Source organism: Typopeltis vanoorti, chromosome 22, assembly GCF_054136105.1.
Source record: "Typopeltis vanoorti isolate ZY-2024b chromosome 22, IOZ_Tvanoo_1.0, whole genome shotgun sequence".
Lineage (NCBI taxonomy): Eukaryota > Metazoa > Arthropoda > Arachnida > Uropygi > Thelyphonidae > Typopeltis > Typopeltis vanoorti.
The window spans coordinates 92,517,259-92,542,998 of NC_143570.1; the positions used below are offsets into that span (position 1 = coordinate 92,517,259).

Sequence of the window (25,740 nt, forward strand, 5' to 3'; positions counted from 1 at the left end):
GAGAAAGATGTTGAAAGTTTATTTTTCACTTGGTTAGAGTATAATAAAATTAGTTTAATCCATTTTCCAAGTGTGAGCAAACAAAGTTTGCGCCTGAAAGTATCTTCAGGACTGGGGTAAGGTGGTGTAAGGTGGTACAACACCCACTGAAGAGACCTCAATAAAGGTCGAAACTAGTCTGGGTAGTGGCCCTTCCCTTAATGCATAACATTAGACATATCCGCAAGGAGATGTGTTTTGCATTATAGGAGATACTGAGATAGGAGTGTTGGTAGCTTGCTCCACCTTTGCAATGAGTTGTCCTGGTGTTGTACCACCTTACCCCAGTCCTGAAGATACTTTCAGGCGCAAACTTTGTTTGCTCACACTTGGAAAAAGGATTAAACTAATTTTATTGTTAGACTGTGAAGATCCAGAATAATAATAATGAAGAATCAGCATAGATTTCCTGAAAACATCAGCACCTCAAAGCTCTCTTTCAGAAGTATAAACCAGTATGCTTCTGCCTGCAGGAAATGTACATGAATCCCAGTGATGATCTGGTAATTATAAAATATAACTCTTCCAGGGATAGGCCTTCCCACAGAGGAATTACTATCCTAATAGGCAACCGCACTCCTTTTAGTAAGTCCTGCTTAACACTCGATTAGAGGTAAAGGACATCCAACTCTCAGTCAGAACTCTTGCTGCAGATATCTCTCAGTATAACTTTGATGATGTCATGTTGCATTTGCCACCTCATTACTTTTAATTTGGGATTTAAATGGACACAGCACTCTGTGGGGTAGTGACCAAGAAAACAGAAGAAGAATTGTTGAGTGTCTGCTTCACAAAAATAATCTCTCCCGCTTGCACATGATAAGCAACACCTTCTTTGGCATACTTGCCCAAACATTCATTGCCATTGACTGAACTATCTGCTCACCCTCCCTCTTCATACTATTCAAGTGGGAAATTGAAGACACCTTATATGATTGTGACCATTTCCTACTGATAGTCACCTTTTTGTTTTTTCTTTTTTTTTTTTGACTGGCCCAAATTCTCTACTTTCGCAGAATTCAATTTTGCACAAGTAGCTCATCTCCTGTTAGTGATGAAGTGAAGCAAATGACAGTGTATTACAATGCAATTCGTGTATAATGTATGGTGACTCAATGATCTGTGGCGTTCAAGATAGGATGCGTAAGGAGTGTTTGCTAGGAGGAACAATAGAAAGGGTGGCTATGGCAATTAAGATAGGTGAAAGGGTGGATGAGATGATTGTGATGGTAGGAACAAATGACTTGAATGGTAATGTAAGTCAGGCAGAGAGAGAGATATGAGACTTTTGCTTGAGGCTGTACAGAAGAAAACAGAGAGAGGAAAAATAGTGTGCGTGTTGCCTAGGTATGATAATGACGAACTGAGCTGAAAAGCAATAATATTGAATGACATAATAGCTAGAGTGTGTGACAAGAGAGGACTGGTATATGTGGATGCTTGGAGTGCATTTGAGGAAAGAGAGGAATCGTATGCGAGAGACTGCTTACATTTGAATGAGGAAGGATGTAGGCATCTGGAGAGATTACTGTTCTGAATGAGTCAATGTGTCCCCAGGGAGGATGATAGGATAGCAGGAGTGGCCTCTTGTGGGAATGGATACTTGAGAGAAGGGAGATGACATCAGGTAACACTGATCCCAGTGGAGTCTAGAGGGGATAATGCTGAAACAATGGCATTTATATGCTATATACTAATGGCAGGAGTATAAGGAATAATGGGAGAGGAATTGGTGGCGCAGATAGCATCAGCCTGGCCAAACATTATTGGGATCACTGAAACATGGTTGACAGAAGAGGTTATAATAACATGAATAGAAGTTGCTGGGTACAGCAGTTTTCAGCAGGATAGGAGGGGAAAGCGTGGTGGTGGGGTACTGCTTATGATAAGTGACGACCTATGTCCTCTAAGAGTGGAGGCTTTTGAAGGCAGTGAGACAAATAATTTTGAAAGCATATGGTGTGAGGTAGAGGTGGGTAAGACAGGATATTTAGTGGGGGTGTTGCTACAGACCCAGGAGCACAGAGGATGGGGACCAGGAGATGTTTAGACAGTTAAGTTTGGCAAGTGCAAGAAGAATGATTGTTATGGGAGATTTTAACTACAGTAGTATAAATTGGAGATAGGAAGATGCATGTATCAATAGGGGAATGGAATTTCTAGAATTCTTAAGGGACAAATGTCTTAGGCAAAATGTAACAGAGGGAACAAGATGTTCAAGAGTTTTGGATTTGGTTATAGCATCAGAAGAGTTGATAATAACTGAGATGACATCTCTCCCACCAGTTGGAGAGAGTGACCATATGGTTTTGACTTGGAAAATGAATAGACGTGCGGAGTATCAAAGAGATGGGAACTTATGTGGAATTATAAAGCAGGTGATTATAATGATCTTAGACGTCAACTTCGGGAAGTTTCATGGAGGGAGGAATTGGAAGGCTGGGATATCATTAGTGCTTGGGAAATTGTGAGGGAATATATGTTAGCAGCAATGGTAAGTTGTATACCACGAGTGAAGAAGAGGACACAATTTGGAGTAAAATGGATAACAAACAATATTAAACAGGAATTGCATGCGAAAAAGAGGCTATGGAAGAGATATAAGGAGACAGGTGAAGAGAAGATGCATGAAGAATATAAGACACAGGCCAGAAGAGTGACTAGTGTAGTAAGGAAAGTGAAACTGGAATATGAGAGGAGATTGGCCCTAAGATCCAAAGAAAATCCTAGGGAATTTTTTAGCTATGTGGCCAGTAGGAGTAGAAATGACTGTGGAAGAATGATATTGTGGGATAAAAATGGGAATAGAGTGACTAATGCAGAGGACATAGTGGAATTGTTCAATGAACACTTTATTGGAGTATTTCATCCTAGAGGAGTCAGTTTTAATGCTAGAGGGATAGGGCAGGTTCGGGGTTTAGAGGCACAGGAGGAGAGTGTGTTTCAGATACTCAGTACTCTGCATGTCAGTAAAGCTTTGGGACTGGATGGTATTGCACCACGAGTTTTGAGAGAATGTGCTAGGGAACTGACAGTGTCTTTAACCTGGCTTTTCAATGAAAGTCTGGCTGCCGGAAAGGTGCCCATGGAATGGAAGGAAGGTAAGATATTGCCATTGCATAAGGGTGGTAACAGACTGGAAGTGTTAATTATAGGCCAGTTTGTCATCAGTAGTTGTTAAGATCTTGGAGAAAGTAGTGAGGAACTGTATACAGCATTGGGAAGATGAGGGTAACGTTATCTGTGAGAGTCAACATGGATTTGTGAAAGGGCGCTCTTGTTTTAGCAATATGCTATATGCTAAAACAGCATATTGCTATATTTAGCAATATGCTAGCCTTTTATAATAAAGTTACAAGAACATTAAATGAGGGAAAAGCATATACTGCAATTTTCTTAGACTTAGCAAAGGCATTTGACAGGGTGCCACATGATAAGCTGATATTTAAGTTGCAGCACATGAGTCTGGATGTCAGATTGGTCAACTGGATTCAGGATTGGCTGTCTGATAGTTATCAGAGAGTTGTGTGTGGTGGAGCAGTTTCAAGGAGGCAGAGTGTTACAAGTGGGGTCCACACAGGGCTCAGTACTAGGACATATATTGTTTAACCTTTATATCAATGACATTGCCAGTGGATTGCAAGGAGATATTCAGTTGTTTGTGGATGATGCAAAACTGGGAAGGATTATTAGTAATAGTGCAGATGTGGTAGCCCTGCAAGAGGATTTGAATAAGCTAGATAGATGAGCAAATGAATGGGGATGTCAGTTGAAAGCAGCAAAATGTAAGGTCTTGAGGTTTGGGAAACATCGATGGGATGCTGCATACTACTCTATGGGAGGAGTTATACTGGAGGAAGTAGGGGAGACAAGAGGTCTGGGGTTGATGATTGATAGAAACCTGAAATTTAGGGAACATGTTGCAAAGGTGGTGAAAGTAACACAGAGGATTGCTGCAATTATGAGAAGGACACTCGCCTGCAGAGATAAGAGGGTTATCATTCTGTTGTATAAGTCTCTGATCAGACCACACTTTGACTATTGTTCTCAGATTTGGTCTCCAGGATTTGAAGGGGACAAATTAACTGTGGAAATGGTACAAAGACGGATGACAAAGATGGTTTCAGGACTGTACAATTTTAGTTATGAGGCTCGACTGAGGGAATGTGGACTGCAGAGTTTGGTGGATAGAAGAAGGAGAGGTGATATGATTGAGACTTTTAAACTGTTGAGAGGTGGTTACAGGGTTAACACTGGGGAGTTCTTTCGCTTGGTTGAACAGTGGGAAGGAGTGATGACAAGGGGCCATCCGTGGAAGTTACGAAAGGAAACTGTGAGCAAGAGGGTGAGGAGTGGTTTCTTTGCATGGAGAGTGCTTGAACCATGGAATGCATTGTCTGATGGAGTGGTGAGAGCGAGAACAGTCAATGAGTTTAAGGAATGGTATTATAGACTTTGTGTTTTTTATGGGGGACCTCCCCTCGATGAGTCTTGACAGACTTTATGTTCTTAGGAAGGACCTCCCATGATGAGTATTTTGACTCCATGGAGGTCTGAATAATAATAATAATAATAATAATATCTAGTCAGTTCCACATTTCTCCAAGTGTAGGTGGAATGATGATCGTGCAGCATTAACGAAGAAAACAGAGTATCTTTCACAGATACCCAACAACCACAAACCTTGATGCTTTCAAATGCACCATCTATTATAAGACCGGATTCAATACTCCCCTTCCTTAACAAGAACATTAACTGCAAAATTGAAGTCTAGGACAAAATCTGAAGAATAGCTACACCACTCACCCTCTCCATCAATCTTGAATATAAAGGATGCATAGTTGCCAAACCAGCTGCAATTGCCAACATTCTCAGGGAGATATTTGCTAAAATATCAGCAATATACTCTTATTTCCTTGAGTTCCTTGCTTAAAAGTGCAAAGCCGAAAAACAACAAATTCTGTTGTTGTTGTTGTTTTTTTCAAGCAGTACTGAAGAAATGGGTTGACAAGAGACTGTTTCACAAAAGTAAAAATGAAAGGCTGTGTTGCTTAAATTCCCCCAACCCATGTTCAATCAGAAAACATAACATTATGAGATGATCAAACATTGAATGTATTTGAAAATACATTCATACTTGAATGTGTCGAACAAGGAAATGCATATACAGTGATATACTTAGATTTTGCAAAGGCTTATGACAGATTGCCACACCACAACATGGTTGCTAAACTGAAGCAGATGGGATTGGATAACAGACTAGTGAGTGATAGATGACTGGCCATCAGACAGGTATCAGCAAGTTGTGAATGGGGGGGGGGGGGTGAGATGGCTTCACTCTTGAAAGAGGAAAGTCACTAGTAGTGTGCCAGAGTGTTCTGTTTTTGGACCATTGTTATTTAATTTGTATATTAATGATTTTGGATAGTTTAACTGGTGATTTACAACTGTTTGCAGATTATGCAAAAGTGGGAAGGGCGATGTGGAATCAAGATGTTCTGGCTTTACAGGATTGCATAAATATGTTGTATTAGTGGGCAACAGTGTGGAACTCTCAATTCAGTGCTTCAAAATGTAAGGTTCTGAAATTTGGTAGGCATTAATTGGATGCCAAGTATACACTTGGCAGGGAAATTCTGGAGAAAGTTGGAGATAAGACTTTGGAGTAGTAGTGGACAAGGATCTGAAGTTCAGAGGTCACATTGCACAAGTTGTAAGACATTATGGCAATGATGCCACAGACCTTGAAGAAATAAAGAGGTTTTGGTTTCATTGTATAAGAGCTTATTCAGGCCTCATATGGAATATTGTGCTGAGATTTGGTCCTCAGTCTTTCATGGTGATGAGGATATATTAGAAAGTGTCCAGAGAAGACTGTTTAATATGTAAACTAATCTTTGGGATATGAGAACAGATTGGGAGGATCCAGTTTGCAAAGCCTTGTGAATTGGAGGAAGAGAGGGGGAATATGATTGAGATATTTAATTTGGTAAAGCACTATTATCAGGTTAATGTGGAAGAAATTTGTCACAGAATGGGGGAGGGATAGAAAAAGGGAACTCCCTGAAAGCTGTATAAGGTTTTGAGGAAGGGGATAAGGAGCAGGTTCTTTGCATGGAGAGAGTGGTCGATGAGTGGAATGCATTGACTGACATTGTGATGAAAGCAGATACATGGAGTCGAAAGACTCCATGGAGGTCTGGTGTTAATAATAATAGTGCTTCACACAACTGTATGAGACAAGATTGAAATCTGTGGTTTTTAACTTTTGTGAAAGTTTAAATATATAACTATGTATAAGAATTTTGGAAATGTTCTACTTGGACTAAAATGTCCGCCTTATTATGATTTAATTATTGTGGTTTTATAATTTTTTTTTTTTCATTCTTATAGTCCACATGAATTCCTTGTTCGAGGTCAGAATACAAGCATCACTTTGGAGGTAAATGTGAGCAACCTAGGTGATCCAGCATATTCAGCAGATGTTTACATTACTTTTCCACCAGAAATTGAGATCATTAATGAAGCAGAGTGTAACAATATTGAGAACAGCAATATTGAAACTAATGCCACACTAATGTGTGATATTGGTAATCCACTTCAAAAATATCATACTGTAAGTTGAAATGTTATTCCTTTTTTGTGCAGATAGTAGCTCTTGTATGTTTATCTTTGATAAGTTTATAGAGATCTGTTGCAGGTGAAGATTTCCAAAAACTGCATGTTTTTGACATTTATTTCTGAAGACTACACAGGTGGAAGTAGTAGACAAGTTCCTCAGAGAACAAAACAGCAGTGAAAGTTGTGTAGCTAGGGATATGGATTCTCTTAAGGCTACTTGAAACAGAATTTGCTAGTCATATATGTGCATCCTCTGTGCAAGGATCTACAAACCCACCAAACATTATTCCAAGAGCACTATGATAGTAAACTTAAAGGAAAGGTGAGATATAGATCAAAATCTCTGTAACCTTAACAAAAAAATTATTAATAAAACCTTGAGACTAAATTGGAATCATAACCAGGCTTGATGAGGATATGAATACATGTGTAGAGAAAAGGGAAGGGAAAGGTATGACCTGGGATAAAGAGAAAGCAGTTGGATCTGAAGAACATTAGAAGATAAATAAGGAGAAAAAGAAATGGCTCCAGTTATGCATGGAGAAGTCACATCAAAAAAGTGGTGTCAGTGGAACTAGCTACAGATCCAGGAATAAGCTGCTGTGTCTGTATACAAATGCTAGAAGTGGTGGCATTCATTGAGCCTTTTCGCCCAAAAATTGTCAGAATAAGTGAGACATGGTTGGATGAGGATGACATCCTGACAGGAATAGAGATGGAAGGGTATGAAGTTAATTAAGGCTGTGGGACTTGACAATATATCACCACATATTTTGAAGGAATGTGCCAGGGACCTGACATCTGCCTTGACATATTTTTTTAATATGAGTCTTGCACTTGGTCAAGTCCCTAAAGAGTGGAAGGAGGGCAAGATTGTGCCACTTCATAAAGGAGGTGATAGAACTCAAGCATCAAACTATAGGCTCATCTGTGTGTCAAGTGTTGTAGTTAAGTTGTTGGAGAAGCTTGTGAGAATTAGGATCCAGAATTGGGTTGACAACAATGGTATTTTCTTTGATGTACAGCATGAATTTGCTAAAGGAAGGTCATGTTTTAGTAATCCACTTACTTATTACAATAAGGTGATGGCTTCATTGAACAGAGGAGAGGGATATACAGTAGTATACTCGGATTTTGCAAAGGCTTTTGATGGATTACTGCATGATAAGTTGATAGTCAAACTAGAGCCGATGGGGTCGAATATTAGATTAGTGCATTGGATCAGAGACCGGCTATCTGATAGATATCAGCAGGTTGTGTGTGGGGGGGGGGGAGCAATATCCAGGAAGAGAAGTCACTAGTGATGTGCCTCAGGGATCTATTTTAGTTAGGGCTTTGCTGTTTAACCTGTATGTTAATGATATTGGCAAAGATTTGGATGGGGATATTCAGTTGTTTGCAGATGATTCAAAGTTGGGACTAACTATGAAGAGTAGCGAAGATATTGTGGCTTTACAAGAAGACTTGAATAAATTCAACAAACTGGGCACGGAAATGAGGATGCAAGTTCAATGTTGCAAAATTTGGGAAACAAACATGGGATTTAGAATTTATGCTTGGTGAGGATATAATGTTGGAGGTGGAGGAAATAAGGAATCTTGGGGTGATAGTGGATAAGGATCTGAAATTTAGGGGACATATTGCCAAAATTGCAAGGATAACACAAAGAATTCTTGTAATGATACTGAGTACACTGACTTGTAGAAGTAAGGAGATTCTTGTTCCATTGTATAAGGCTTTGATTAGGCCACACATGGACTACTGTGCCCAAATTTGGTCACCTGGTTTTCAAAAGAACGATGAGATGTTGGAAAGGATCCAGAGGTGACTTACTAAAGTAGTTTCTGATCTCTGGAATATCGAATATCAGGTCGAGAAGATGCAGTTTACAGAGTCTGGTGGATAGGAGGAAGAGGGGTGATATGATAGAAACCTACAAGTTAGTAAGGGGTTGTTATAGGATCAATGTTGGAGAGGTTTTTACAGTGAACAGGGAGAGATCAGAGAAGAATCAGAGGTCATCCCTGGAAGCTGTATAAGGAGGATGTGAGAAACAGGGTTTTTTTGCATGAAGAGTTGTGAATGATTTGAATGCTTGCCTGAGAGTGTGGTGTCTGCAGAGAATTTGAGTGTGTTTAAGGTGTGGTATGATGAACTGTGTCTATGACAAAAGGATCTCTTAGATGAGACTTTCACTCCATTGGATCTTGGGATAATAATAATAATAATTAATAAATATTCACAAGAAACAGTTCATCAGTTTAAAGAATTATTTCATAGTGAATATGGGAAATTGGAAAATGATAACAATGATGTAGGTGTGATAATGAAGGGTTGGATTGAGTTCAACAAAATAATGCTTAAAACATCACAAGACCTAATGCCACTAGAGAACAAGGAAAAAATAAAAGCATAGATGATTATTATTATTAACATCTCACTTCCATGGACTCAGATACTCATCATGGGAGGTACACACTATTACACACAGTGCTCATCCAACTGTGCCTTAAATTTATCCAATGTGTCTACATTCCACTTCACTTATGCTGCCTCCACAATGCATTTTTTTTCTGTATCGCATGCTTAATCTCTTTATTCATCCATTTCACATCTACCTTATTTAACCTTCTCACCCTTGGAATACATTTAGGCACTGCATCTACTAGATAGTTTTTGAAAATCCCGCAAGCTGCATTGATCTCTTTTCCAGCTAACTCCTCATACCAGTCTACACCCACAAGCTGTCTCTTGAGCTCTTTATAATCCCCCCCCCCCCCTTGTAGGTCCACCTATACCCTTTTCTCACAGGTGTTCTCACACTGCTGGCAACCACCCAGGTAATCACCTCATGGTCACTATCACCAATTGGTGGATGATTTGACACATTATTTATAATTACATCCTCTGATGAGATGACCAAATCCAAGACCCTTAATCCTCATGTGCTCTCTGATACATACTGTCTGAGGGCCCTCAAAAACCAAGTAACTCATTTTTTTTACTTCCAGTTGCTATCTCATCATTCCAGTCTATATAGCCATAATTAAAATCACCCATAATGATCACCCTTTTCTTATATGCTTTGCTAATTTGACTATACATTTCACTATCACCACCATCCATATTGCCTGGTCTATAACATCATCCCACTCACCTCTATCTCACACCATACTGCCTCAAAACCACTGGCAATATTTCTGTCTTGCATCTCTACTTTGCATGGCATAACTCTTTCTCTATCATCAATAGTACCCCCCATCCCTTTTTACCCTTTCTATCCTCACAAAACACATCATACCCTTCCATCTCTATTCCTGTCAGGATGTCATCCTCTTCCAACCATGTCTCACTTATTCCGACAATCTTTGGGTGAACAGATGCAATTAGTGCAACAATTTCATCTACCTTGTTTCTTTTACTTCTAGCATTTGTATACAAACACAACAGCTTATTTCTGGATCCTCAGCTAGTTCCACTGATACCACTCACTTGATGTGATCTCTACATGCTCGACTGGGACCATTTCTCTTTCTGCTTCTTCATTTTAGAACCCTTTTCAATTCCAACTGTTTTCTCTTGCTCTAGATTTGAAATGCAGTAGTTTTTTAAGCTACTTTAAGCCCTCCATGAAGGGATATCTCATACTGGATGATGAAACCATCTACCACCTAAAAATGTTTAAGAACAATCATGCCACATTTGTATTCGAACCACAGGCCAACCAACATTAAGTTGAAGTATTCCTTAACTTATGTGATTTTGACTGGGAAAAAAAAGTCTCTCAGATTAATTTAATATGAATCATAATAATAATAAATTTTTCACTGCTGAGAAAATAGAAGCCAGCCAATTGATTTTCAAATTTTCTTTTATAATATAAAAATAACATGCAAAACTTGAAGCTCTTTGTTTTCAAATTAAGGTTAACCACAACCATGACGCTTATTAAGTTTTATTGAAAATCTTGTTCAGCATTTTTATACAATACTGACCATTCTACATTTCCTCCATTATCCATTCAAAATTTAGCCATTGTATATTTTTCAAAATGTCATACATAGGATGCGACATTTGTCACACGTTATCTGCTCTTTCTCTCTTTTTCTTCTCGTTATGTGACATAAACTCTCATGGCAATACATTGCAAGAGACATCTTTTTTTGATGTGGGAAGAACAGACTTGAGGAAGTGTCCTTCTCTACCTGAAGGATTGGTCACAGGTAATGTACATCCCGTTCTAGTGGTTGTCTTCAGTGCATTGAACCTTTGTTATGAGAGCCAGTTAAAATTCTGCATATTTTGCCCTGTTTTTACTTCTTGCAGTGTTTCCAGGTATTGAACTGTTATGTGCAGGGGATGAAAAAAAGAACTTTCTCTAACACTTTAAGGTTTTATACAGTTATATCAAAATTTTCAACTGCTCCCATTTTCTTATTGTATTCTTTATATAATGAGGGCTTCATTACTGGCTGATTGGTCTATCTTTCTTTCCTGATAATGTCCTGCAATTTTCATGATTTGGGTATATTCACACTTCCCACTATTTATTATCTTTAAGAGGAAATGGACCGGACGTGATAGTATGTTTCTGATCAGTGGTAGCCAATGCGTCGAGAATTGCAGTCCAGATCTCGATGAGAAATATGCTACAAGGACATCTTCTACCATGTCCGGGGCAGCTGACGCTTCAAGAGTTGCAGTCCGGAATCTCGATGAGAAATATGCTACGATGAGAAATATGCTCACTTCAGCTAAACATCAATGGCACTCAAAAAAGATGGAAGAGCTCAAGAACCTTTTGTACAAAAATAACATCCACATTGTATGTTTACAAGAAACAAAACTAAATCAAAATCTGAAGCTTCAAATCAAAGGCTATTCAACATAATGGAAAGAGCAGACTGGATTGTATTGGCGGAGGTCTAGCTATACTCTTATGGACCAAACCCATTAAATATGAAGAAATCGTATGAACTAGATACTGCAATAAAACAGTAACACAGAGGCTCAAGAAGTCGAGATATTTCTACCAAAACGTAGTATACAATACTCAGTGCATATTATTGACTATTGTAATACCAGATAACACAGATATAAACACAGAACTACTTAAGCAGCTTAGTCAAACAATGTCAGATATAAAGATCCTTTTAGCAGATCTAAATGCCAAAAGCCCAACTTGGAGCTCCCCACAACTAGATAAGAAAGGAGCACAAATAGAGGACATAGATGATCTAAACCTCGAGAACATAAACAACAAGCAAAATACATATCTGTGAAAAACAACAGGTACAGAATCAGCATTAGACATCACATCAGTAGATTATAAAACTGCAAATCTTACCCAATGGAAAATACTAAAAATGTCATCAGTAATCATAGAGCTATTATCACAACCATTAATTTTCAGTTTGACCAAAAACCACAGACAAAGAAATCTTTGAACTTCAGAAAAGCAAATTGGCCTAAATACACACAGCTGTTAGAAACATATTGCTCTGGCACACCCACTAGTAAAGAACTTGATCGACAACTACTAGAATTAACTTAACATACAGAGAGCTGCAAAAAATTCAGTTCCCAGAGGACTCAGAAAAAACAATTGGTTCCATTTTGAAAAGATCGTAATATCAATGCTATGATTACCGAAAGAGATATTATTAAAATTATTAGTTATTATATATTATATTATATTATATTATAATCTATATTATTACAGATTATATTCTATTATTATGAAATAAGCAGTGACCACTTCCTTGTTAAAATAAAATTAAGATTACCACCTAAATGGCTACAAGTAACAAGAACAGAAAGAAAAATTGAAACATTTGTTTATAAATCTAGACTAATGAATGACACAAATATATAGATAAAATAAAACAAAATGAATAAATAGAAATAGAATGGCTTAATATAAAATCGATACTAAATGCAGCAGCAAATGAAAGCTTAGGAAAGACCAAAAAATTCAATAAAAGGAAAAAACTGAAGATCTGGGATGATACAATCAAAGAAATAATCAAAAAGAACAAAGAAGCTTATCACAAATGGTTAAGCAGTAAAAGATTAGAAGATGAAATAGAATATAAAAGAATAAGAGTCATAGCTAAAAGAGAAGTCAGAAAAGGACATAGAGAATCATGGAATAAATTTGTTTCTAATTTAGAACATTATTTATATAAAATAAGACCCAATGTATATAAGATTTTGAAACACCTAAATGCAGATACCAAAGAAAACATAAAATTAAACACTGAATTGAAATTAGAAGAATTTCTAAATTACTACACAGAACTGTGGACAGACAAATATTTTAAAAAAATCAACTGGCAAACAATTAACGAAAATGAAAAGGAAATAACTGAAGAAGAATTAGAAATCAGCCTGAAAGAAACAAGAAACAGAAAATCACCTGGAGAAGATAAGCTAGGTGCAGAACTATATAAATACACAGGAACAAGATTCATAGAAAGACTCATTATTTTTAAATTAAATTTACTCAACTGGTAATCCCCCCAATAGAATGGAAAAAAGCAACTGTGATTCCTATCTTTAAAAAAGTTAATAGCGATGGCCCTAAAAACTATAGAGGTATCAGTATACTAAATTCTTGTTACAAAATATATAGCAGAATCTTGAATAACAACCTAATGAAACATTCTGAAAACTTTATTCTAGAAGTACAGATCGATTTAGAATAGGACAATCGGGTATAGACCCGGACTTTTGCCTAAAATTAATAATAGAGAAAAGAAAAGAATACAATTTAGAAACACATGTTGCATTTATTGACTTTGAAAAAGCATTTAACAAAGTTAGAAGAAACATATTATTTAACATATTAAAATAAAGACAAATACCAAATAATATCCTAAAAGTTATCACAAGTATATATGAAAATAATCAAATACAAATAAGATTAAATCACGAGCATATACGAGAGAGATAAACCAAGGGGTCCGACAGGGATGTCCCCTCTTAGCAACTCTTCTTAATATCTACTTAAATGAAATAATAATAAATTAGAATAAAAATTTACATCAAGGAATTAAACTTTCTCCTACATTAACTTTAACACTCTCCTCTTTGCCGACGACCAAATAATAATTACAAATTCTGAAAATAACTTACGGAAAGCTATTTTAGATCTAAATGAGATATCCAAAGATTATGGTATGAAATATATCAACAGAAAAATCAAAAACTATGGCCTTTAAAGGACAAGATCCATCAAGAACTAAAATAGTAATAGATAACAAGATCTTAGAATAGGTGAATTCATTGAACTACCTAGGATGTATGATCACATATGAAAAAGATATAAACGTAAAAATTGCAAAATATTTAAAAATAACAGGTGTAATTAACACTATATTTAAACCAAACCTAGTTCAAAAACAAACCAGATTAAAGTATATAATACATTAGCCCTACCAGTCTTAATGTATGGAAGCGAAATCTGGACAATAAAACAAAAAGACAAACAACAACAGAAATGACGTTTATGAGAAAAACTGCAAAGTATACCCTATTTGATCACAAAAGAAACAAAGATATTATGAAAGAATTAAACAAAGAACCAATAATAGAAAAAATTAAAAAATATAAACATAAATGGATGGAACACGTTCAAAGAATGAAAACAGAAAGATTACCAAAAGAAGCCTTAAAGTACAAGCCATTAGGGAAAAGAAAACCGGGACGTCCTCTTAAACGATGACTTCTAAGGCTGGAACAGGCCATGCCAGGCCTAAATCCTTGATACACATGATGATGATGATTATATTATATTATATCATTAGAGATATTAACTGAAAGAACAGTTAAAACAAAATAATACAGAAGACAACAGAAAAAAATTAATAAAATTAACTCAAAAAATTGAAGATGAAATTCCAAACTGCAGACAAAAAAAAGTGGGAAGAATTCTGCAATAGACTAAATCTAAGAAAAGACTCACAGCACTGGAATATCATCAGATTATTCAATAATGCAACAGTTCCAGATACTGATCACTTTTGAAACTCAATCTCCTCAAGAATTAACACAGCAGCAACAAACAAACAGATGGCAAATATACTAGCTAAACATTACTCTAAAGTAAGCAAACTACGATACAACAAAGAGAACAAAAGGTGCAAGAAAACTGCAAAAATCTGCTAGTACAATCCAGAACTTATCCTTCTGAAGACATCTTTACTCAGGACCTCACAATGACAAAATTAGAAACAGCAATTAGTCAAATTGACCCTGACATCATCCAAATCGATGTTATCTTTGGACATATGATTAAAAACATGAGAGAAATAGCAAAAACTGCCTTCTGAAGATGTTTAACACTTACTGGAATACAGGTAAATAGGAAAACATCAATCATTATATCTTTACTAAAACCAAACAAAAACCCTAGTGACTGCAAATGCTACAGACCAATAACTTTGACTAGCACTCTGTAATTATTATTATTATTATTATTATTTAGGCCAAGGAGTCAAAAGACTCATCGCGGGAGGTCCTTCCTAGGAAACACAAATCTATCATACCACTCCTTAAACTCATTGCCCGTTCTCACTCTCACCACTCCATCAGGCAGTGCATTTTATGGTTCAACCACCCTCCATGCAAAGAAACCACTCCTCACCCTTTTGTTCACAGTTTCCTTTCGTAACCTTCAGGGATGACCCCTTTTTATCACTCCTTCCTGCTGTTCAACCAAGCGAAAGAACTCCCTAGTGTCAACCCTGTAACCACCTCTCAACAGTTTAAATATCTCAATCATATCACCTCTCCTCCTTCTAGCCACCAAACTGCAGTCCACATTCCCTCAGCTGATCCTCATAACTAACATTCTACAGTCCTGAAGCTGTCTTTGTTATCTGCCTCTGTACCCTTACACAGTTAATTTATTCCCTTCAAATCCTGGGGACCAAATCTGAGAACAAGTGTGGTCTGATCAGGGTCTTATACAACGGAATGATAACCCTTTTATCTCTGCAGGTCAGTGTCCTTCTCATAATTGCAGCAATCCTTTGTGTTACCTTCACCACCTTTGCAATATATCCCTTGAATTTCAGGTTTCTGTCGATCATCAACCCCAGATCTCTTGTCTCCCCTACTTCCTCCAGTATAACTCCTCCCATAGAGTATGTAGCATCTCATCGATGTTTCCCAAACCTCAAGCTCTTACATTTTGCTGCATTAAACTGACATCCCCATTCATTTGCCCATCTATCTAGCTTATTCAAATCCTCTTGTAGGGCTACCACATCTGCACTATTACTAATAATCCTTCCCAGCTTCACATCATCTGCAAACAACTGAACATCCCCCTGCAATCCACTGACAATGTAATTGATATAAAGGTTAAGCAATATAGGTCCCAGTACTGAGCCCCGTGAGACCCCACTTGTAACTAAAACTTAGAACAGTGATTCCCAACCTTTTTCCACTTGTGTATCCCTTTTAAATCCATTTCTATAAATTGTACCCCTTGTTTTTAAAATAACTGTTTTTAAATACTCGCACTTTTGTTCAGTGCCTATCTTAATGTAAAATAGTGAAAATGAGGTAATGAGTTGGGAAAGGAAAATTACTACACTATAAGTACAAACCACAGATTTAATTTTACAATATTCATAAAGTTAAACATTAAATAAAAAAAACTACTTGAAAAGGATCACAGTTAAAGACAACACACTTACTTATACTGAGTCAATAACTGAACTGATCAAACAGTTCAGTTATTGACTTATACAATAACTATTGTATAAGTCATATAGTAAATAGTTATTGACTTATACAATAAATGTTAAGTTTGAATCACTGCTAATGGAGACACTTTAAAACTAGCTCACATTAGTGAATGATGATTGGTGAGGGTGTGGCTATGCCCTCTCTCAAACCACTCTTCTAACAATCATTATGCACAGTACATGGGTCACTTTTGTCACCCATCTTCCTTCCCAGAACAATCACATATTACTAAGAAATGACCTTTGTGATAACAAACCTGCCACTGACTTACATTTGTAAGTCAGTGGCAGGTTCTGGCTACAGATGTATTTATATTTTTGGAGAAGTTCTAGAAACGTTGCAAATGTAAGTCAGTGGCAGGTTCGTTATCGCAATGGTCATTTCTTAGTAACACATGCGATTGTTCTGGGAAGGAAGATGGGTGACAAAAGTGACCCATGTACTGCGCGTAATTATTATTATTATTATTATTATTATTATTAAACAAGACCTCATGGAGTCAAAGACTCATCTAGGAGGTCCTTTTATCTCACACACATCTCATCATACCGGGTCTTAAACACATTCAAACTCCTTGCAGACACCACACTCTCAGGCAAGGCATTCCAATCATTCACAACTCTGCACGAAAAAAACCTGCCTCTCACTCCCCTACTCACACCCTCTTTATACAGTTTCCAGGGATGACCTCTGGTTCTCCCCTGATCTCCCACTATTCGCTGTAGAACTTCTCCACCATTGATCCTATAGCAACCCCTTACCAACTTGTAGGTCTCTATCATATCTCCCCTCTTCCTTCTCTCCACTAGTCTCTGCAAATTACATCTTTTCAATCTTTCCTCATACTCGACATTCCAGAGGTCAGAAACTACCTTAGTCAGTCGCCTTTGGACCCTTTCCAACATCTCCTCATCCTTCTGAAAACCAGGTGACCAAATCTGGGCACAATAGTCCATGTGTGGCCTAATCAAAGCCTTATACAATGGAACAAGAATCTCCCTACTTCTACACGTCAGTGTCCTCCTCATCATTCCCAGAAGTCTTTGTGTTGTCTTCACAATTTTGGCGATGTGACCCCTAAATTTTAGATCCTTATCCACTATCACTCCCAGATCTCTTATTTCCTCTACTTCCAACAATATATTCTTACCAAGCATAAATTCTGCATCCCATCTTTGTTTTCCAAATTTTAAAACCTTACATTTTGCAACATTGAACTCACATCCCCATTTGCTTGCCCAATCACTCAATTTATTCAAGTCTTCTTGCAAGGCCACAACATCTTCACTACTCTTTATGGTTCTTCCCAACTTTGCATCATCTGCAAACAACTGAATATCTCCATCCAAATCTTCGCCAATATCATTAATATACAAGTTAAATAGTAATGGCCCTAAAACAGATCCCTGAGGCACTCCACTAGTGACTTTCCTTTTCCTGGATATTGCACCCCCATACACAACTTGTTGATACCTATCAGATAGCCAGTCTCCAATCCAATGCACTAATCTAATATCCAACCCCATCTGCTCTAGTTTGACTGTCAACTTATCATGAGGCACTCTATCAAAAGCTTTTGCGAAATCCAAGTATATTACTGTGTATCCTTCTCCTCTGTCCAAGGAAGCAGTCACTTTATTGTAATAAGTAAGTAGATTACTAAAACACGACCTCCCTTTAGCAAATCCATGCTGTCCATCAAAGATTATACCATTGTTGTCAACCCAACTCTGGATTCTAGCTCTCACAAGCTTCTCCAACAACTTAACCACAACACCCGACACACAGATAGGCCTATAGTTTGATGCTTGAGTTCGATCACCTCCTTTATGAAGTGGCACAATCTTGCCCTCCTTCCACTCTTTAGGGACTTGACCAAGTGCAAGACTCGTATTAAAAAAATATGTCAAGGCAGGTGTCAACTCTCTGGCACATTCCTTCAGAATACGCGGTGATATATTATCAAGTCCCACAGCCTTATTTACATCTAGTTTACTCAACTCCCCAAACACCTCTTGCTCACTTACAGTCAGTCTCTCCTCCCCATCATCAACTGCTCTTAATCTCTCCATGAAGTCACATTCACAAGATTGAAAGATCTTTATGAACTGCTCATTAAGTATCTCCACCACACATTCTGCAACAGCTGTCTTTATACCATTTCCTCCAATCAATGTCATCCTTCCATAATCATTCTTTCTTTTGCTGGCTACATATCGAAAGAACTCCCTAGGATTCTTTTTAGCTTCATTAGCTAACTGCTGTTCATACCTCTCTTTAGCTACTCTCACCAACCAAGTCACTCTCCTTGCCTGGTCTTTGTAGAACTCATGAAATTGGTTACTTCCACTTCTCTTATGCTGCCTCCACAATGCCCTTTTTCTCTGTATTGCATGCTTAATCTCTTTATTCATCCATCTCACACCTAACTTATTTAACCTTCTCACCCGTGGTATACATTTAGACATTGCATCCACTAAATATTTTTTGAAAATCCCCCAAGCTGCATTGATCTCTTTTCCAGCTAACTCCTCATTCCATGCTACACCTGCAAGCTGTCTCCTGAGCTCTTCATAATCACCCCCCTTGTAGTTCCACATATACCCTTTTTTCACAGGGGTCCTTGCACTGCTGGCAACCACCCAAGTAATCACCTCATGGTCACTTTCACCAATTGGTGGATGATTTGATACCTCATTGATAATTACATCCTCCGATGAGATGACCAAATCCAAGACCCTTAATCCTCTTGTGCCCTCTGTTACATACTGTCTGAGGTAGTTATCCCTCAAAAACTCAAGAAACTCATTTTCTTTACTTCCAGTTGCTATCTCTTCATTCCAGTCTATATTGCCATAATTAAAATCACCCATAATGATCACCCTTTTCTTATTTGCTTGGCTTATTTGACTATACATTTCACTATCACCACCATCCACATTACCAGGTCTATAACAACATCCCACCAAGTATTTGATTCTATTCACCTCTATCTCACACCATACTGCCTCAAAACCACTGGCCCCATTTCCCCCTTGCATCTCTACCTTGTATGGACATAACTCTTTCTCTATCATCAATAGCACTCCCCCTCCCTTTTTACCCCTTCTATCCTCACGAAACACATCATACCTTTCCATCTCTATTCCTGTCAGGATGTCATCCTCATCTAACCATGTCTCACTTATTCCGACAATCTCTGGGTGCACAGACGCAATTAGTGCAACCATTTCATCCGCCTTGTTTCTTATACTTCTAGCATTGGTATACAAACACAACAACTCATTTCTGGATCTACAGCTAGTTCCACTGATACCACTCACTCGATGTGATCTCTCCATGCTGGACTGGGGCCATTTCCCTTTCTGCTTCTTCATTTTAGAACCCTTTGCAATTCCATCTGTTTCCTTTTGATCCCTGATCATCCCATTACTTTCCTGCCTACACATTCTCTCACCTCCTCTTGGAGCATCCACCTTTCTCACGCTGTGTATCCCTGTCCACCCTGAGCCTCCCCGTTTCCCTGCTCCTCTTGCACACCCATTCTCTCATTATCTATACTCATACCACTCACTTCCACATTCATTTCCACTCCTTCAGTCTCTCCTGTCTTACTCTCCTGCTCTTCCACATCACTCCCCTCTTGATCTGAATCATTCTCTCTATTCACTTCTCTACCGTCCAGCAGCAGTCTCTCCAAGCGACTCACACCATAACCACTCAAATGCAGTCCATCGCTCCCATACAGCTCACTTCGTCCCTCAAACTCATTCCACACATTAACAAACTGTACTCCCATCTCCTCACACATTTCAGCCAGAATATCATTCATAATCCTTGCTCTCCGCCTCATTTCACCACAATCATACCTAGGCAACACACTGACCACCCTTCCTGTCACACTATTCTCCTTTATCTTTCCAAGCAGTCTCCTGACATTCATTTTGACATGCTCTTTGTTCTCTCTCAAATCATTTGTTCCAATTAATACAATTAACTCTTTTGCTCGTTCCCGCCTCATGTTCAATGCCTCAATCACTCTACTCATTTTACCGCCTGATTAATAGTAATGATTGTTAGAAGAGTGGTTTGAGGGAGGGCATAGCCACACCCTCACCAATCATCATTCGCTAATGTGAGCTAGTTTTGAAGTAACTCCATTAGCAGTGATTCAAACTTAACATTTATTGTTCCATAAATAATGTTTTGCATTTTGTTTACTTACTTGTTTTTCTGCCATTACTGATTAGTTTTCATGTACCCCAGCATGTACTCCTGGTTGGGAACCGATGTGTTAGAGTAATAATACTGGAACAGAAACATTAGAGAATTCTTTGAATTAAGATGAAAAACACAAGGAATAAGTAATACTATTTATTTAAGGCCATATATGAATAACATTACTTACTTTTCATATTTTTGTGTTAACTTAATGTTTCATTAAGTTAACACAAAATTGGCACAAGTATCTCTTAAACAATGACCTTGGAGACATTACTAAATAAAGAAAGTGACAAGCATGATTTATCATATAATTCATTTTTAAAGCATTATATACTTGGCAATCACCACAGGATAATAATGGGAATATAGTCAGAAACCAAATTGATTACTTACTAATTAATCAACGATTTTGAAGTTCTATAAAGAGTACAAAAACCTATCCTAGTGCAGATATTGCTTCTGATCATAACCTACTGGTGGCAGAGTTACAACTTAGACTGAAAGCTATGCTTAAGAAAAATCAACAAAAAAGGTTTGATTTGGGAAAATTAAAAAACACAGAGATAAGAAGCAAATTGAGTCAAGATCTGAATCAAGAGCTAGCACTTATCAAGAATGATGACATCATGAGGGTTGATGAATCGTGGGACAAATTGAAATCTCTCTTCATAGAGAAATGTACCAATACCTTATGTCCTAATAGAGCAGTAAAAAAGAAAGATTGGATGACTGATGAAATTCTTTCTCTCATGGATCAATGCAGATCATATAAAAATCATAATCCAACAAAATATACAGAGGTTCAGAAAATTATTAAACACAAGATCAAAAAAGCAAAAGAAATCTGGATGAATGAAAAATGTAAAGAAATAGAAATTCTACAGGAAAAACATGACAATTTTAATCTACATAAAAAGATGAAAGAGACCTCAGGTATGTATGAGAAAAACAATTCTGTATACTTCGAAACAAAAAGGGTGAAATTATATCCAAAAAGGATAACAAAATACAAGAATGGGTGAAATATATAGAAAGAACTCTTTACTGATAACAGACAGAACCCAGAAAATACTTATGAACATATGGAAGGTCAATGCATTCTAAAATCAGAGGTAGAATGTGCATTAAACTCAGCTAAAAATGGTGAAGCCCTAGGACCAGATAGAATACCAGCAGAAATAGTAAAGTTATTAGAAGGTGACAACATTAACATATTAGTAAAGCTATTTAATAAGATCTATGATGCAGGCATAATCCCTCAAGACTGGTTACAGTCGACCTTCATCATGCTACCTAAAAAAGTAAATGCGAAAACTTGTAATGACTATAGAATGATCAGCCTAATGAGTCACGTTCTCAAAATGTTTCTGAAAATAATTCAAAAAAGAATATACAGAAAATGTGAAAACACCGTCAGTGATACCCAATTCGGCTTTAGAAACAGCTTGGGAACAAGAGAGGCCCTTTTCTGTTCTCAGATCTTATTTCAAAAATGTATTGACCAAAACAAGGTAATATTCATTTGCTTCATCGACTTCGAGGAAGCATTTGACAAAGTCCAACATGCTAAAATGATTGTACTATTAAAAAGAATTGGATTAGATGGTAAAGACATCAGGATCATTGAAAACTTATATTGGAACCAAAAGGCATCTGTTCAAGTTGATGACATTATTACAGACTCCATTAACATCAAACGAGGAGTAAGGCAAGGATGTGTGCTGTCACCTCTTCTTTTTAACATCTACTCAGAAGCCATATTTCAAAAAGTCTTGGAAGGAAGAAAGGAAGGGATTAGTGTAAATGGTGAAATCATCAGTAACATCCAATGATACAGCTCTTCTGGCTGACAATATTCAGGATCTTCAAAATCTTTTGGAACTAATAAATGCAGAGAGTGAAAAAATGGGATTAAAAATAAATATCACCAAAACTAAATTCATGGTCATAAGTAAGAAACCAATTCCTAATTTAGCACTTTCTTTAAATAGGAAACAAATAGAAAGAGTGGCAAAGTTTAAATATCTCGGATGCTGGTTAAATGAAGATTGCAATCCAGAAATGGAAATAAAAGTTAGAATCGAAATGGCAAGAAAAATTTTTCTCTTGATGAAATCAACACTGTGTAACCGCAGTTTAAACTTAGAGCTTAGAGTACGCATGGTTAAATGCTATGTATGGTCTGTTCTGCTGTACAGTGCAGAAACTTGGACCTTGAAGACAACATCAATAAAAAGACTTGAAGTCTTTGAGATGTGGTTATACAGACGAATGTTAAAAATCCCATGGACAGCAAAAACGTCCAATCAGGAAGTACTGGAACAAATGGGGAAATCACGTGAACTTTTAGATACCATAAAAAGAAGGAAAACTGTATATCTTGGTCACCTACTTCGTAATGAAAAATATAAGCTACTTCAATTGATTATAAAAGGGAAGATAAATGGAAGAAGAGGACAAGGAAAATGAAGAAAATCTTGGCTGGCAGATATCAGACAGTGGACTGGTATGAACTCTGAGAGACTGCTCAGAATAGCTGAGAATCGCTCAAAATTTGCCAAGGTGGTCGCCAACCTCCGATAGGAGATGGCACTCAAAGAAGAAGAAAGCATGATCAAGAATTACTGATTATAAATTAGAAAATTTCAAAGCAAAAATTTTGTGCATGTAGTTACTAGGCTTCCTTTATGTGTTCTTCCTTTTTTTGACAGGTATGCATGTGCACATTAACACAACTTAGAGGAAACACTGGCAAGAGACCATCATTGGAAGTTGTTCAAGGTGGGAGGGGGTCAGGGAGTGAGAAGTAGGATATGTGGAATCTTTGCCTGAGAGGGTGGGAAAAGTACAGAGTTTACAAAATGTACAGACATTGAAGGATTTTAAGGAATGGTATGTTTGACTTTCTTGAACCTCCCACATGAGACTTTCGACAGCATGGAACTCAAGTCATACTGATGAAAATTGTCATTGATAACTTCATGGGATCAACAGCATATTTCCTAGATGAACTTTTATAGCTAACAATAGTATTGATTTCCTCTTGTTATAATTAAAAACCTACAGTATACTGAATAGTTTATAATTTTCTTCTTCTTGGTAATGTAGATATATTTCGGTGATTACACCACATTTTTTATTATTCAGTTATACAAAATACTGAAATAATAGTTCCCCGACAAGTTTGTAAATTGTAGGATTTACATCTTCAGGGGGTAAATAGTATAACTTAAAGTTTAAACAAGAGAATTAATAAATACAAATCATAACCGTCTGGCTATTCATAAATTCAAATAACAGAATGCAGATATAAAACGTTATTGACGTTGAACAATACTGGACGATGTCGCGTGTTCTTGTTCTCGTTCATACAGTCCGAGCCCAGATTGAGGTAGATTTTTTATTAGAGCTGACCACACGATGGAGAATTAAACCTTGATTTTTATTGCATTGAGTTGGGTTTTTTAGCATATTAGCAGCTTCTTTAAATTTTCTTATATAACTGTTGTTTTCTATGTATGACATTGTCATTTTTTGCCAGAGTACATCGTGGCCAGTAGAAGTGATATGGAAAGCAAGACCCGTTTTTTGTTCTCTTTTGTATTGTACATCTTTGTGGTGTTCAGCCATGCATATTTCTCCAGATCTTCCTGTCTGTCCTAAGTAGCAAATCCCGCAAGAGCAATGAATTTTGTAGACTTCTGGTTTTTTAAGAGGATGATGAGGTGGTTTTGGTGGATGTAGGAATCTTGAGATTTTTTCCATAGGAAGGAAGGCTACTTTTATGTTGTGTTTGTTCATTAATTTGGCTAGCTTATCTGTAACATTTTTGATATAAGGAAGCGAGATTGTGTTTTTGTAATCCTGTTTAATTGTGTTGTTAGTTGGAGGCATTTTAAGAATTCTCTTGATGGTTTTTGTTTCATATCCATTCTGTTGGAGGATTTGTGTTAAGTATTTTAGTTCTTCATTACATCTTTCTTGTGTGCTGGAGATATTGTATGCTCTGTCTCGAAGAGTTTTAATTAAGCTTATTTTTTGTGAAGGATGGTGGTTGAGGTTGCATTTAGAAATCTTCCAGTGTTTGTCGGCTTCCTATATACTGAGAAAGAGAGTTTACTTTCTTCATTAACTTCTAATAGAATATCCAGAAGTTTTTTATTTTCTTCTTGTTCTAAAGTGAATTTTATGGTGTTGTGCAAATTGTTGAGATAATTTTTGAAATTGATAAGTTCATCTGTTGTTCCATTGAATATGATGAAAATATCGTCCACATAGCATAGCCATATTTTTGGTTTTTTATGGTAACTCTTAAGAGCATTGTTTTCAAATTTTTCCATAAATAGGTTTGCTAATACTGGTGATAATGATGAACCCATGGCCAAACCTTTTTTTTTCCCAGATTCTGTCTTGATAGGTGAAAAAAGTATTGTTTATACAATGTTTAAACATTTACCCCCTGAAGATGTAAATCCTATGATTTACGAAACTTGTCAGGAACTATTATTTCAGTATTTTGTATAACTGAATAATAAAAAATGTGGTGTAATCACAGAAATATATCTTTTGAACCAATTAACCAAAGAAGTCTATGCCTGCAAATATATCTATTTTATTACTTTTAAATGGTACCTGTGGAAATGGCATTTGCTTCTGTAGTGCTAGACTGGCAGAACAACAATTTTACTTTGTCTTTCTTGTAGCATTCCTGAGTTAGTCAATGGAAAGTAGGGTTCCCCCTCCTGAAAACTTGTTTTAACCCTCGAACTCAAGGATATTGTACTGTAGAACTTGCACTAATTCAGACAATAAGTTGTATGGCCATGAATGGCAACAGCTATCTACTGTACTCTCTCACCTCTCATGCCTATATGAAATGATTGATAGCCAGGGTGGAGTTTGGCTACCAAACAATCTTCATAAAACTAGGACAAGAGCTTGCCTACTCTTTTTGGAAGTAAAAGCAATGGTAGGCTTAGGTTTGGTGTGTTATGGTATAAAAATGCCAAAAGAAGAAAATAGATAATTTATGGAGTTAGCAATATTCACTGAATTTCAAACAAGCATCTTTCTTCAAAGCAAATTAAAACTGTTAAG

The 25,740-nt window shown here is 37.0% G+C and overlaps 1 protein-coding gene across 2 annotated transcripts in view; it reads left to right on the forward strand.

The window, feature by feature from the left end:
- Positions 1–25,740, forward strand: part of LOC150094569 (integrin alpha-9-like) — an 806,800-nt gene that overhangs the window by 558,441 nt on the left and 222,619 nt on the right. For both annotated transcript variants that reach the window (XM_090411876.1, XM_090411877.1), the window contains exon 19: positions 6,433–6,655. In XM_090411876.1, the coding sequence (XP_090268002.1) occupies positions 6,433–6,655 (223 nt within the window). The remainder of the gene's footprint in view (positions 1–6,432; positions 6,656–25,740) is intronic.